This window comes from Ursus americanus, chromosome 32, assembly GCF_024610735.1.
Source record: "Ursus americanus isolate L20-20 chromosome 32, mUrsAme1.1.p, whole genome shotgun sequence".
Lineage (NCBI taxonomy): Eukaryota > Metazoa > Chordata > Mammalia > Carnivora > Ursidae > Ursus > Ursus americanus.
In genome coordinates this window covers 19047016-19060754 of record NC_142158.1, presented here as the reverse complement: position 1 = coordinate 19060754, position 13739 = coordinate 19047016, and the positions used below count along the sequence as shown (strand labels likewise).

Below are 13739 nucleotides of genomic sequence, written 5' to 3'. Positions count from 1 at the left end.
GCGAGCTCCGCCTCGGCCTCCCTCATTGATCGTTTGAGCCCTGGACCCCTTCGTGAGGAATCTTACCCAGAACACTCATTTTTAAGCGTTTTCTCAAAGACCCAACTTTTAGTTTTGTCGTTTTCTGTTGAGTCTCTGTTTCATGAAGTTCTCGTCCTCAGTGCTGGCGATTCTCACGTGGTGGTTTTTTGGTTTTTGGTCTAATTTAAGTTGACCATTTGGGCTCAGTTTTCAGGATTCTTGTCTGAATAAGGCAGTCAAAGCTGTGAATGTTTCAGGAGGGTAAAGTTCACCACTTTTAACAGAATTCTACAAGTTTTGACAAGTAATAGTTTCTTCCTGGGTTTTTCAAACTTTCCATTATGATTTATTTAACTTGTGAAGTGTTTAGCAGTGTCTTTAAATAATGCGTGAAGGTGTTTCTAGTTACCGTTTGTTACTGATTTCTAATAAACTTCATTGCGGCTGTTAGAGAATGGGATTTTGATTTTTTTTAATTCAAGACTTAAAAGTCTGTCCGTGTGCTTCCTGTGTACTTGAGATGAGATTGGGAAGGAGGGTTCTGTGCGTACTTATTGCAGCAAGCATGTAAGCTGGGCTGTTCAAGTATCCCCGTCACTAAATTTGAGTTAGTTCTGTAATTATCGAAGAGGTATGTCAAGCCCTCCTTCACCTCATGATTACGGATTTGTTAGATCTTCCTTGTAGGCCCCTCTCCAAGCACAGCCACGCGTTATGTCGTCACACACAGATTTTGAATGGTCCTCCTGGTGGACTGAACCTCTATTAAGTACTATACTTTACCCCAGTAGGTTTGCTTTCCCTTTAAGCCTGTTTTGTTTCCTATTAAAATTCCTGTGTCAACTGTCTTCAAGTTCATCGTTCAGTTACTTTCCATTTTTCTTAAGCTTTTCATTTTTTTAAAAATGTCTTTGTTTTAGGAGTGTTGCCTACGAATGAAACATAGCTAGATTTTTATCACTTTAATTCAGTCTTATAACCTGTTACAACTGGCAAATCTGATTCATTTACATTTACTGGGATTACAGACATACCTGGCTTCATTACCGTCTTTCTTGGTGCTGTTCTGATGCTTGTTAATCCAGTTTTTCTCTTTCCCTAAGCCCTGCTCTTTCCCTCTTCAAGAGAATGGGACAGACAGGGAAGGAGCCTCTGGACCTTTCAAAATTACAGCCAAAGCAAGGCAGTAACCAGAAGGGTCAAGCTGACAGGTCTCCATACCCACAGAAGAAAACCTGCCGATCCCCCACCTTCTGGCAGCCCAGTGGCCGCAGAAGAGCACCCCCCACACCTGACCAGTGGGCACAGTGACCGGTGGGGCAGAAGCAGTGTGAAGCAGCATGATGAGTGCATGGCCGTGGCCTGGTCCACACCCTGGCCGAGTCCATGCTGACCATGTGGCTTCGGATGTTGCCACCTCGGGGGGTCACCTAGCTCTAGTAAGCTGCCCCCCAGTTTAGGGACAGAAATGATGTGCTCTTTACTTTGAATCTTAGTGCTGCCACTAACGATGCCGGGCCTCACGGTGATCCGGTCCTGCCTCCTCCTGGAACAGGGCCCCACACTGCCGGGGCTCCGCGCACCCCGTGCTCCTGTCGCCAGTGCTCGGTCCTCTAATCCTGCGAGCGAATTCCCTGCACTGGGTACTGTTGTGACAAGCTGCCCGGTTGTCTACAGCCTCCCACACTCCTGAGACTCTTCCCAAAACAGGCTTCCTCGTCGCCCAGACCGGCCGTCTGCGGCCGTTCGTGCCCGTGGCCAGAGCAGGTTCACGTGGCGAGCTCTGTCTGAGCTTGATCCTTGATCTTAAATGCCATTTAATGTTCCAGACTAGAGAGGGCCTTCATCTCACCTCTGTGAACTTCTTACTCCGTGGTCTCCGCCTTCTGTGGTTAAAAAGCTGTCAGTCTGATTATTTCCTTCTCTTGCCGCATCGGTCCCTCCTCTCTGATGTTCGCCGGCTGCACTGCAGTGGACGGAGGTGAGGATTTCTTGTGTGTCCTCCTTGGAGGAGATTCTGCTTCCTCAGTCTGGGACGTCAGATCTTCCAGCAGGTGAAACAGCCCCGCGGACCGTTCCCGCTCCCCACCGTCTCTCGTCCTGGAGCCGGGACGGTGTTCAGCATTTGCGTTTCCAGCTGTTTCGGGGCCGCGTGGAGAGCCGATTCGGTCTGGCGTGCTCTCGCGGACTGTTTGGCCCTCACTCATCTTCCATTTAACTCCTGCCCAAAGGCCGCATTTCGGTGACTAAAATGTTCCTATCTGGAAGTTCTTTGGCTTTCTCTCAAGTGTTTGTCTTTTGATTCCTTGTTTTTTTGATTCATCTTTAAGTTCACTAAAATACTTATTTAAATTCTCGGGAGGGGGTGTAACCCCCCGTGTTTCTGCTGCCCCTCGTCATGCCTGGCAGGGCCCCGGGTGCCGGCCGCGCTGGGCCGCACAGAGTGTGTTTGCGTTACTGGGACACCCGGGGCTGAGGGGGTGTGTGTCCGCAGCCAGAGGTAATGTGCTCCTGCCACACACGGGCACGCCTGGGATGGGGAAGCCAACGGGCCTGCGGTTTTCTGGGCCACAGAGGTAGCAGGAACAGGGCTCCAGGCCGGAAGGCAGCCGTCCCCCCGGGCCCAGGCTCCCTCCGCCTCGTCTCCGTGTCCTGTTGCCCGTGGGCCGACTCTCCTCCGGGCTGTGCTTTCACTGCACGGAGTTCGCGGCCCGGCTCCCCAGCCGCAGCTGCCCAGACCGTGCCCGCCGTTCGGAGCGAGGACTGGAGGGAGGTCACCAGGGCAAGGACAGCTTCAACCGGGATGACCAAGTTCTGGGGCCTCAGAACCCCGCTCCCGGCAGCCGAGGACCACTTCCCGCAGCAGCGGGGTGGCCTTCGGACCTGGAAGCAGAAAGCTGCCGGGAGGGGTCCAAAGTCACCAAGACGGAGCCAGAGCGCCTGAGCGGGAGGGGTCCTTGTTCTGGTTTAGGAGGTTGGAGTGGCGGGAGATACCTTGTCCCTCGCGAACATGTCAGCCTGGTGTGTCTGCAGCTCTCCTTCTTAAGGGTTAGCCAAGACCGAAGTGTCATTTCCCATCACATCTCTTGGTCTCTTCGCAGAGCCCATGGGCAGCATGTCGTCCATGGAGGTGAACATCGACATGCTGGAGCAGATGGACCTCATGGACATCTCTGACCAGGAGGCCCTGGACGTCTTCTTGAATTCCGGCGGTGAAGACAACCCCGCGCTGTCTCCGGTCTCAGGTGGGGGTGACCACCTGGCACAAACCCCGTCACGCTCACACCTGCTGCCTCCAGCGGGCCGCCCTCCCGGGCCGCTGATCAGACCGCATGGGGCCCTGAGCTCCGCTGCTCGTCCCACGGCCAGGTCTGCGCACCCGTGTGGCCTCACGCACCCTTGGGGGCTCCCATGGCCATTGGAGTTGGGCAGCCGGGCCTGGACGTGGGGCGGGGGCTCCCGCGTGGCTCCCCCCCCCCAGCATGTGGTTACGGGAGCTCTTGCTCCGTGTGGGCTTCCTGGGTTAAGGACGAGTTACAACCCTGCGGACACTTGTCCTCCGCTTGCTGCCTTCAGCAAGCTGGGTAGCGTGGGAGCTCGGCGGCGGATTTTCCGAGGCCCCAGCCCTTCCCTGGGCTCAGCGTGGGTCAGCCCTTCGGGACTGGGCGGGGTCTGCTCCCTCTGGGGTCGTCGGTGAGCACGCACTCCTGTCCTGCCAGTGGCACACCGTCCCCTCTAGCCTGGGCCACCGTGCCACAGTCACACCCCAGCTCTCTCGTCGCTGCCTTTCACTTCTCCACGAGGCAGCGACTTCTCCACGAGGCAGCGCTCTCCTCCTTCCCGCCACCCCCGGGCACCGGGACCCGTCTGCATTAGGCCGGGCCACTGGGAACGGCCGGGGTGCTGGCCCCTTTCCCAGAGTCCAGGACAGATAGTGACTCGACCATCTGTACGTGACTTTGACTCCTTTAGGACCTTCTGTTTAGTTCCCATGAAGCGAGAACTGAAATTTCAGGGAGTTTTTCTTAGTGTTGAGTTTACTGAATTACTCCCAAGGATATAAAGAAATCTAGATTACGGAGGGTTACACAGACATGCAGCCTGCGCCTCGAGCCCCGTGTGTTCCTGGTTTGGAAGGCGGAAGGCTCAGCCCAGGGCCCCCGGGTCCCTGGAACCGTCCCCGTTCCGTCCCCCCCGCCCCCCACTGGGAGGGTCGCCTTCCGCGGTGGTTCTCAGTGGCAGTTTTTCTTCATTTCACAGGGCCCGAGTCAGGGATCGGGCAGCACGGAATCACGCTCCAGGTTCCAGATCCCACCGAATCCCAAGCCGAGCGGCCTTCCTCGCTGTCCGTCTGCACCGAGCTGGCTGCCGCGGCCCCCGGCGATGGTGGCGAGTCCCCCATTGTCCAGTCTGACGAGGAGGGAGTCGAGGTGGACACTGCCCTCGCCACTTTACACACAGATGATAGCGACTCCTAGGTCTGCGTTCGCCCCGCGTGTCCAGGGATCCGCACCGCGAAGGCAGGTGGTTTCATGGAGGTTCTCGGTTTGTACGCAGTTGCCAGTAACGTGTGAGAAACTGTAAGAGCCACTGACAATAAAGTGTGTACAGAAGGGCTTCTAACTAGATCCGTCCTTCAGGCCTTCGGTGCAGGGAGGGCGGCTCGGGGCCCCGCGGAGGGGGAGCCCGCGATCAGGCAGGGCTGGGCCGGGAACCCTACGACCCCGCCCCGGCTCAGCCAGAGGAGGAAAGCGCTTTTGGAGATACTCCCTTCTGCTTCCTCCTCGGTTTGGCTTTTCTGTGCTGAGTAGAGAGCGGCCGTCCTGCGGCTGTCGGCTGTCCCTGCTTTAACGGGAGCACACACCTGGGCCCAGGGGAGCAGCAGCCGTGATCCAGACCACCGCTCCGCTCTTACTCCCGACAAGAGGCCGGCCACCCCGCGGTGTCCCCTTCACCAGCTCCTAGCCCAGCACCTGGGGAGGGAGGACCCGCGGTCACGCTGCACGGAAAGGAGGGGGTTCCCGCGGCCACCGGTGGACAGCAAGGGAGCGAGAGGACAAGGCATCGGCTCCACTCCCCGTCTGGGGGAAGGGGTCTCAGTCCTCTGCCCAGTTAGCAGAGACGAGCCAGCTTGGGTCATTCACTCATCTTCCACAAGACAGACAAATATCCAAAAAACTTTGTTTTTATTATTAAACCTTGTAGTACAAACCTAAAAAGTAAACAAAAAACTGGCAATAAACAACATGAAGTCTTCCCTCCCGCGGGAGGAGTGCAGAGCAGCGCTAATAAATTAAATGTCAAACTGTAAGCCAGAGGCAGAAGTTTACTGTCAAAAAGAGGGAAAGTACACAGCAAGGCCATAAAAACCGGACAACCACATTGGAAAACACTTGACTCTGTTTATGTAATTGTTAAATATTCCAAAAACAGTTCAGTCTTCTGCAACAACAACTGACAAAGTGTATCACAGGGCGCTCCTGACAGTCCCACCGGCAAGCTCAGTGCAACGGGGTGGCTACGGGCTCGCTGGATCCAATTACGAAACAAAGAACAGCTTGTGAAAACAGTTCCCTTTTTTATTCCACACATACTGTACACACAACCGGAGAAGGGCAACAGCTACTCCATTATTATTTTGTTGTTGTTGTTCAGTGATGTAAGCAGCACTTATAAATGTTACAAGAAAAACCCTGTAAGCATCCACTCCACCCGATGAAGAAACGGAAACGTAAGGCTTTTCTTCATCTTGTCCTCGCGCCCTCCCCACCCCCCACCGAGAAAAAGGCTCAAGTATTTAAAACAATTTACAGGCGTATGTACAAAAGGGATGGGATTCTTTTTTTTTTTTTTTCTTTTTGTTACAACATGAAGAGAAAAAATAGACAAGATGAGCGCAAATGCATTTTCACATTCAAACAGAACTGCAGACCTAGTGGCTCCGTGTGACCGCCAACGAAACGAACCGAAGAGAGATTAATGCTGACGTGTGAAGGTGGGACACAAGCGGTGAGATGGAGACGGAATGTTAGAAGATTGCACATCTAGGACGAAGAAGCACTTACGGCTTCGATCACTTTTTTTTTCCTTTTTTGTTTTTTTCTTAAGGATGCTATTGAAGGGTTTTTGATAAAGTAGCCAACAGCACCAAAAAATAACAGAATGGATTTCCTAATGAAATCAGGCACAGGTGTCCCTCACGTGACCCCTCCAAGGCAGGCAGTCGTCGTCTCGCTCTCCTCTTTTCCAAAAACAGATGCATAGTGATGTGCTGGTACAGAGAACCTCGGCGCTCCTCGTCCGCGTTCTGCCCCGGGTTGGGAAACTCCGTCCGCCTTCAGCTGCCATGACCGCCCAAAGACACAACAGGGGGGTTCTCCGGTTTTAAAAATTACAAACTCATTTTGCACATGACAGAAGAAAAGACAGCCAAAGTAAAGCCATTTCTTTTCAAGTTTTGTGTGTGTGTGTGTGTGTCTCCTATCCCTTTTCCTCTCTAGAAAAATCTGACTGATGGTTTTTAAAATTTGTTCTCCAAACTTCACCCTCTTCAAAAATGGGTTAAAAAGCCTTTTTTCCCCAAGTTACCAAAGAAAACAAAAACAAAAAACAAAACAAAAACAAAACAAACCGAAAAGGCTTTTTTCAGCCACGGGGGCGATACAAATTAATACAGCCCCTCAAGGGTTTTTAAAACAGTGAATATACGGCAGTTTCAAAAATCTGACTGCAGTATCTAGGTATTCTAAGTACAAAAAAAAGTTCAACAGTTTAATGCTAAAACAAAATTAGTTCTCTAAAACCAGAAGAAAATCTTCTTCAGAGCTAGTGCAAAGACAGCTTGTATCCTACAGCAAGTACTCCAAACTAGAATATAATAATTACAAAAAAATAGATCTCAGTCGACACGGGTGTTGGCATCTTCACGACGAGCTCGAAGCACTTTTGGATGAACTGGAGGATGAAAGCCGGGATGGCGGCACGTCCACGGTCGCTCTCTTGCGGGGCCCTCTTTTTGGTGTAGGTTTACTGAGACAGTTCTCAATGCTGCCGTTCTTACCAGACACTTTGCCACAGATCTGATTGACCAGACTGATGATCTGTTCCTGTGTCGGGTCGAAAGGGAGAGAGAATTAAGAAACCGGGGGCGCACTGTCCCGGAACCACCCAGGGAACGCCGAGCGCAAAGTCCCCGGCACAGGGTGACGGGGGGGGGGGGGGGGGGGGGGGCCCTCCGAGAACGCGGGAGAACATCGCTCCGGGACAGCGAGGCCCTCTCACTGGCCGCGGGAGTAGAAGGCCTCCCTTCTCGGAAAAGCTCGGGCCCCGGCGTCCGCAAGCCCCGGGCTCAGGGCCCGACAAGGGTGCTCAGAGCCCCGAAACCCATGAAGGCACGGAACTCCGGCCAGGAGGGAGCAGAGTTGCCTTAAAATGGGTCCACACACTCAGCTGATGCACACCTGCCCCCCGCCACGGAGCCCGAGACGAGCACGGTGACAGCAGCAGGACGCCGTCGGAGCCCCGCTCCGCCCGCAGCGGGCGTGTTTGCTGCCCACATGGTGACAAGGGCCTGAAGCTGTCGCGCCCCAGCCACCCCGACGCTCGAGCCTCCCCTCGCCGGGTTGTGCAGACACATACGCTTGTCTGCTTATAAATATTTCCGGTGCTCCCTTCTCAGCGAGCGGGAGCCCCTTCACTCGGCCTGGCGTCAAGGATGCGTAACAGCCGCACACTCCGAAGCTTCCAGTTATACAAGAAACCGTGCGCCGAGACACCAAAATGGCATCTGGCCTGACCCGCAGGTCACGAGCACCTGCTCTAGACCAGGGATGAGGGGACCGCGTGGGCACGGGGAGGCCTTGCCTTTACTCCAAGGCCCGGGGGTCAGCGGATCCCAGGCTGGCCGTCCAGCCCCAGGAGGCGGTCAGCACAGGGGTGCAAGGTGTTAAACATGAAGTGAAAACCGTCTGGAAAGAAAGTGAAAAGCACGCTGGAAGGAGCAGGGCCCCCCGCTTATGAAAGCGCCGTCTCGCCACTTTTTAAAGCACTTACGGCCAAGCTGCTCGTCGAAGGTAAATAGAGAAGCTTCTTTAAAAGCTGCTTCCAAGTGGCCGAAGCCTCCTGGGGAGCACGGGGCCAGGGGATGCCCTCGCTGCGTCCGGCCTGGTCCCAGCAGACCGCTGCCAGGAGGCCTTGCAGGACCCGCGGTGTCCTCACAAGCCATTTCTGAAACCCAGCCCAGAGTGAGCAATTCCCCAGGTAACACACACACACACACACACACGGATCCAGATTTTCATTTACTAAGATGAGGCCGCTGGCAAAGGAGGCGGCTTCGAATGCCCGTCTTACTCCTCAAAACCAACGATTACACTTCAGACGAACCCGACAGGCGGGCTCCTCTGTCCAGTATTCCGGTCACACGCTCCACCTGGATGCACAGAACGGGCTGGCGACGGAAGAGCCCGTGTTCCGTAGCGCCCCCCAGGCGTGCGGGCGACGCCCCCTAGTGCCAGCGGCTGCGCTCTGCAGGCGGGCCAGCGGTGTGGCGCAGCGGGGACGCAGAGCACTTGCTGCCTTTGAAGACAAGCCCGTCTCCCTTCAGCTGTCCAACCTCCTTCAGGCGAGGGTTTACCCCTCTGACTCACAGCCCGAGCCCCGCAGACGCACCACCCCCTCCCTAGTCCCGCTTGGGAGCAGCCGCCTGGGATGTCGGGGCGGGGGGGCTCAGGAAAGAGGCTCCCCCCGGATGTGGCCCCCAGGGCGGGGCTCTCTGCAGGGAGGGGTCGTGACCTGCACGCAGCCTGCGGGAGGACCCTCTCCAGGACACAGCGCAAGGGCCTGGCGAACGGTGACCCAGCACCACCGCCATCTGAGAGGTGAGCCCTAAAAAGGGCTCTGGGCGCATCACGATGGGAGAGCTGTGCCCCCGTACCCCAGTAGGCTGCTGGGGAGACGGGCACGGACCTGCCGCCTGTGCGGGGACAGCCCCAGGCCAAGGGTGCCCGCTCTCCCCACTCAGCACTGCCGTCTGTGGCGGGCCTGACACACTGGGGACACAATCGACCCACAGAGCCGGGTTTCGGATGGCATCCGCTGCTGATGACAACGGGCAGCTCTCATGGAACCAGGGGAAGGGACAGAGGGAAGGACCACAGGGGACACACAAGCGCAGCTGCCTGAACAAGGACAGAAGCTCAGGAGCGGCGACAACTGGCCAGACCTAGGATCCGTTTCGAAAGTGGAACGGGACTTGTGGAGCTGGGTGCCGGGGGCGGTACAAATGCTCCATGTCGAGGCCCCTGGTGAGGACAAAGCCGGGTCGCAGCTCCCAGCGCTGGCCCTTGGCCTTGTGTGTCGGGGGCCTGCTGCCAGCCCTGCTGGGAGGTGCTGGCGGCACCTGCACCCGGGTTCTCAACTGGGGTGGGATGGGCGCTCCTGTGAAGACCGAAGACGCCAGCACAGCACGGTCTGCAGCGCCTCTGAGAGCCACGGAAGGCAGCCGAGCGCCAGGAAGCACCCCCGCTGGCCCCGGCTGAGGGCTGCCATCACGTGCTCATTCCTGTGTGAGGACACGGGTGCAGGGGGAGTCTCTGGTGCACTGACCCCGCCAGACCAGAGAGCACCCCTCCCCTGCCCTGTGGGCAACGCACCTTAGGGAAGGGACAGCGAGCCGGCATGAGGACAGGGCTGCGGTTGGCCGGGCCAGGGGCTGGGCTAATTCCCTTCTTTGTGTCTCAGAGACTCCGTGGGGCTGCAGAGAGGAAGGCCGCTCTGGCCCTGTCCCCAGAACCCCAGAATCGGGCTTCTCTGAGGAAAAGACCAGAGACTTGACTCTGAGGCCCCCGGTGCAGCCACGGCTGCTCAGCAATGGCCCACAGCCCCCCTGGGGACGGGGACGGGGACGAGGCCCTGATGTGCCGGTGCTGCCGGCGCCACAACCAGCCCCCCAGTTTTGTCTGGCCTGTGAAGGTCGTGCACAGGTGACCCACGCCCCCCCCCCAGATCTGCACCCCAGCCCTGGCTGTAGGGGATGGCACTGTCCCCGGTTTCCTTATTAGCCCGGCCCGCCAGCGTGGCCAGCACCCACGTCCCTTGGAAGCACAGACGGCCACCACCGTGCAGATGCTGTGCAGGGGGAGGGGGCTCCGGGCTCACGGCCACAGAGCTGCTGGTCACAGGAGGACCACACCAGAATGAAACGAAGTTGGTCAAAGCCAGGAAATTTCTCATTTTAGTCCCTGGGACCCTCCAGGTCAGGTCGGACACAAGCTGGACCTACACTACTTTCCATCCCCCAGTCGGGCCGGGGGCGAGCGCCCACCACCCCAGTAGAGCAGGGGCCAGTCGCCATCCCCCGCGACCCCGCTCTGAAGGCCAGAGCCCGCAGGCGCGCCCCCAGTGCGCACTGACCTCATCATAGCGGTACATCAGCTTCAGCCCTCGACAGGACTTCTGCTTCTCCACGTGGCGCAGAGCGCACTCCAGGCAGAACACCACGTTCTCGTTTTCCTGCACGACCTGCGGGGAGAGCGCCAGTCCTGAAGGGCGGAGCGCCGGAGCTCCGCTGGGGACGGGCCTGGCCCCGACCTGCCGCTCAGGGCACGCCCCGCCCTTGAAAAGACCGGGCAACAGGCGCCGGAGTAGCACTTCCAACCAGGAAGGGAGTAAATAACCATCACGCCCCCTCCGGCTTTCGGCCGCCCACAGACCGGAGGGCCCAGGAGGACGCGAGGCCCGTCTGGAAGCGCTCAGCCTCGGGGGCTTCCGACGCCTCATGTGCACACGCCACCGCGGCACGGGGGCTGGCAGAGGGGTCTGGAGCGGCTGCGCAGGAACGCCCCCCGGCCGCTCTTCCCCTGCTCTTCAGTGGCCCGATCAGTTCTGGTTACCCGGAGGGTGCCCCCCAAAACTCCAAGCACCTGTTCTGGGCGATCTGCAACCCAGACGGGCCCCTCCCGGCAGTGTGCACAGAGGCCTCCAACGGCGTGAGCACAGGCCCGGGACCCACGGACCCCCAGCGCGGGGGATCTGGACTCTAGAGCTGCGTCGAGCGGGGGTCCTCGCCCCTCCCCAAACCCTAGTCCTGGTCTCCCAAGTGAATAAAGGGAAAATGCTGCCTGAACACACGAGATGCAAGAGGCTCACAGGCCTTTTCATAAAAATGCAGGGAAACAGCTGGTAAACAAGCTGCGGGAGGGAGGCGCTAACACAGAGAGAAACGCCTCACCTTTAGTAAACACACAAATCTTAGGACTAATCCAAACAACGAAAATCATAAAATAAAACTTTACGTACAAATTCAGGAGAATCTATGCTTGCTTAAAACATTGGGGCTGCTGGGAAATGCCTGGTGACAACTCTCAGGGCCCGCCTGTCCGCATGACAGCTTGACAACAAACCCAGGGGAACCGGCCCAGGCCCCACACGGAGGTCGTGACAGCGCCGTTCAGGCTCGTGGGAATTCCCGGGAGGCTCTCCCATGGGAGCAGCTCCATCCGGGCACAGGACGACCCGCACAGGGCTGCGCGGCTTTCCCGAGTGATGCTCACTGAACAGTTTCAGGATCTGGGGAAATGGTTATGACCTTCTCTAAGAGCGCATGGCCCTTGGTTTTATCTTTCTAGAAGTACCTTGGAAAAGACCAGACAGAAGAAAATACAGATCTTCCTTGACTTACGAGACGGTCACGCCCTGATAAGCACACTGAGAGTTCAAAACATCCTCAAGCTGAAAACGCACGGAATGCTCCTAACCTCCCGGACACGGCGCTCGGCCTGGCCCACCCGCACGTGCTCGGACACGGGCCTGCGGCTGGGCAACGTCGTCCCGCACGAAGCCTGGTTGACAACAAAGTGTTGACGATCTCCCGTAATCTCCCGAATGCTGTACTGTCAGAGTGAGCGCTGCTCCCCCTGGTGAGTGCAGGGCGCCCCGTGCTACAGACAGGATCGCACTGCACACTGCTGGGGGCGGGGGGCTCAAAAATAAAAATCTGAGTCCAGTCTCTACTGAATGCGTACCACTTTCAGACCATAGTAAGGCAGAAAAATCCCAAGTCCGACCATGTTAGGCTGGGAGCCATCTGTAGGTCAAAGGGGCTGTGTGGTTGCTGTGGACTCTGACGTCCCAGCCACACCCCGTCCACATGCTCAAGTCCCGACCCCCAGTACTTCAGAAAGGGATGGCATTTGGAGACAGGGCCTTTAAAGAGGCAACGGAGGTAAGCTGAGGCCCTAGGGCGGGCCGCGTCCCATGAGGGCTGGTGTCCTTACAAGGGGTGAAGGCACAGGCACACAGCAGGGGGGGCATGTGAAGACACAAGGAGAAAGTGGGTCATCTGCGAGCCACGACAGAGCTCCGCCTTGGTGACCACCGACCGGGCAACCCCGACCTCGGACTCCCAGCCTCGAGAGCTTCGAGGAGAGAGATGTCCCTCGTGCAAGCTCCCGTGGTGTTTGCTCCAGCGCTTTCAGACTCAGCGGGGAGCAGCTGGGGGTCCCTCTTCCCTTGCAGGGCAGCCGGGCAGGCGCTGGGGGACATGGGCTGAGGCGTGTCCCACAGGGCCGGCGGTGCACTTCCTCTGGCACAGGCGGGGAGGTGCACGGCGGCCCAGGCCCCTGTGCGGGAGGCCGCCTGGTGGGAGGCCAGGGCCCCGCCAACGCCCCGCTGCCCTTCTGCCAGGGGTTCCGCTCTGGCCGGGGAGCCTGGCGGGACGCAGGAGGCCCCTCGGGGGTGCTATGGGCGCCGAAGCGGGGGGAGGGAGGCGCAGAGTCCTAAGAGCCTGCCTTGGCCAGCCCAGGAAGCGCTCCCACCAGAGGCCAGGAGGCCGCAGACAGAGCTGCGCTGCTCAGAAACACGTCTTCACTGAAGACAGGTTTGAGTCGTCACCCTGGAACCTGACAAGGCAAGAGCCGAGGACAGCCGAGGACAGACGGGGCCCACGTCCCCTCCGGAGCAGCAGCTAGGGACGCACGGGCAGGGGCGTAGGGAGCAGGGCAAGGCCCGTGCCCGACCCGCGGCCACCACGGCCACCTGCACGCTGGAGCCCCCCTCTCCCCGCCCCGGAGGCCAGGCATCCCCCAGGCTCACCATGGACAGGTAGCACAGGTGCTGGCAGACCTGACACCTCCTCTCCGACGTCTCCAACTGCAGCCACTTTCGAGGCTTTTTCTTGCCATCCGCCATGGCGCCGTTGCTGTCGTGGCTGCCGTAGCGGGCGGACGAGTGGAGGCCGGCCTCGAACAGCTGCCGCCGCTGCCGCAGCTCCGTATCCCTGCGCACGCGGAGTGGGGCGTCAGGGGACACGCGCGCCCCTGCCCGCGGCCGGCCTCGCCACAGCTACGAGGAGCCCGCCCCCCACACGAGCGAAACCCCGCGTGCTGCCCGCCAGCTCTCCCCAGCCTCCCCGGGAGGGGGCGGGGCTCTTGAGGCCGGCGGGGGGGGGGGGGGGGGGCGGGGGGGAGGAGAGGGGGGCCTTCCAGAGGAGGCCGAGCACCAGAGCTGCAGCTACGGGCAGCCGCTCCGAGGACGAGGACGGGGGCCAGGGGAGGGCCTCGTGTGAGCGGAGGTGGCGAGCCAGACCGGGCGCCAGGTCGCCAGCAGGAGGGCGGGACACCGGGTGGGGGCACCCGACGTGGCTGCCGGGGAGTCCGCCCAGGACCCACCTCCGCTCCTTCCCACAGGAGCCTAAGCTCCCAAACATCAAGCCCCAGGAG

At 58.6% G+C, this 13739-nt stretch overlaps 2 protein-coding genes across 8 annotated transcripts in view; one reads left to right on the top strand and one right to left on the bottom strand.

The window, feature by feature from the left end:
• DTNBP1 (dystrobrevin binding protein 1) overlaps positions 1-12576 on the top strand; it is a 130258-nt gene extending 117682 nt beyond the window's left edge. For 3 of the 4 annotated variants that reach the window (XM_087858062.1, XM_045811690.2, XM_045811691.2), the window contains 2 exons: positions 3123-3266; positions 4282-4644. In XM_087858062.1, coding sequence (XP_087714188.1) covers positions 3123-3266; positions 4282-4499 — 362 coding nt within the window. In that variant the 3' untranslated portion in view covers positions 4500-4644. Of the gene's footprint in view, positions 1-3122; positions 3267-4281; positions 4645-11648 lie in introns of those variants that run through there. The other variant, XM_087858061.1, reaches the window with a different exon arrangement.
• Positions 5330-13739, bottom strand: part of JARID2 (jumonji and AT-rich interaction domain containing 2) — a 252396-nt gene continuing 243986 nt past the window's right edge. For all 4 annotated transcript variants that reach the window (XM_045811686.2, XM_045811689.2, XM_045811687.2 and 1 more), the window contains 3 exons: positions 13114-13297; positions 10435-10542; positions 5330-7127 (listed from right to left, as the gene is read on the bottom strand). In XM_045811686.2, the coding sequence (XP_045667642.2) occupies positions 6945-7127; positions 10435-10542; positions 13114-13297 (475 nt within the window). In that variant the 3' untranslated portion in view covers positions 5330-6944. The remainder of the gene's footprint in view (positions 7128-10434; positions 10543-13113; positions 13298-13739) is intronic.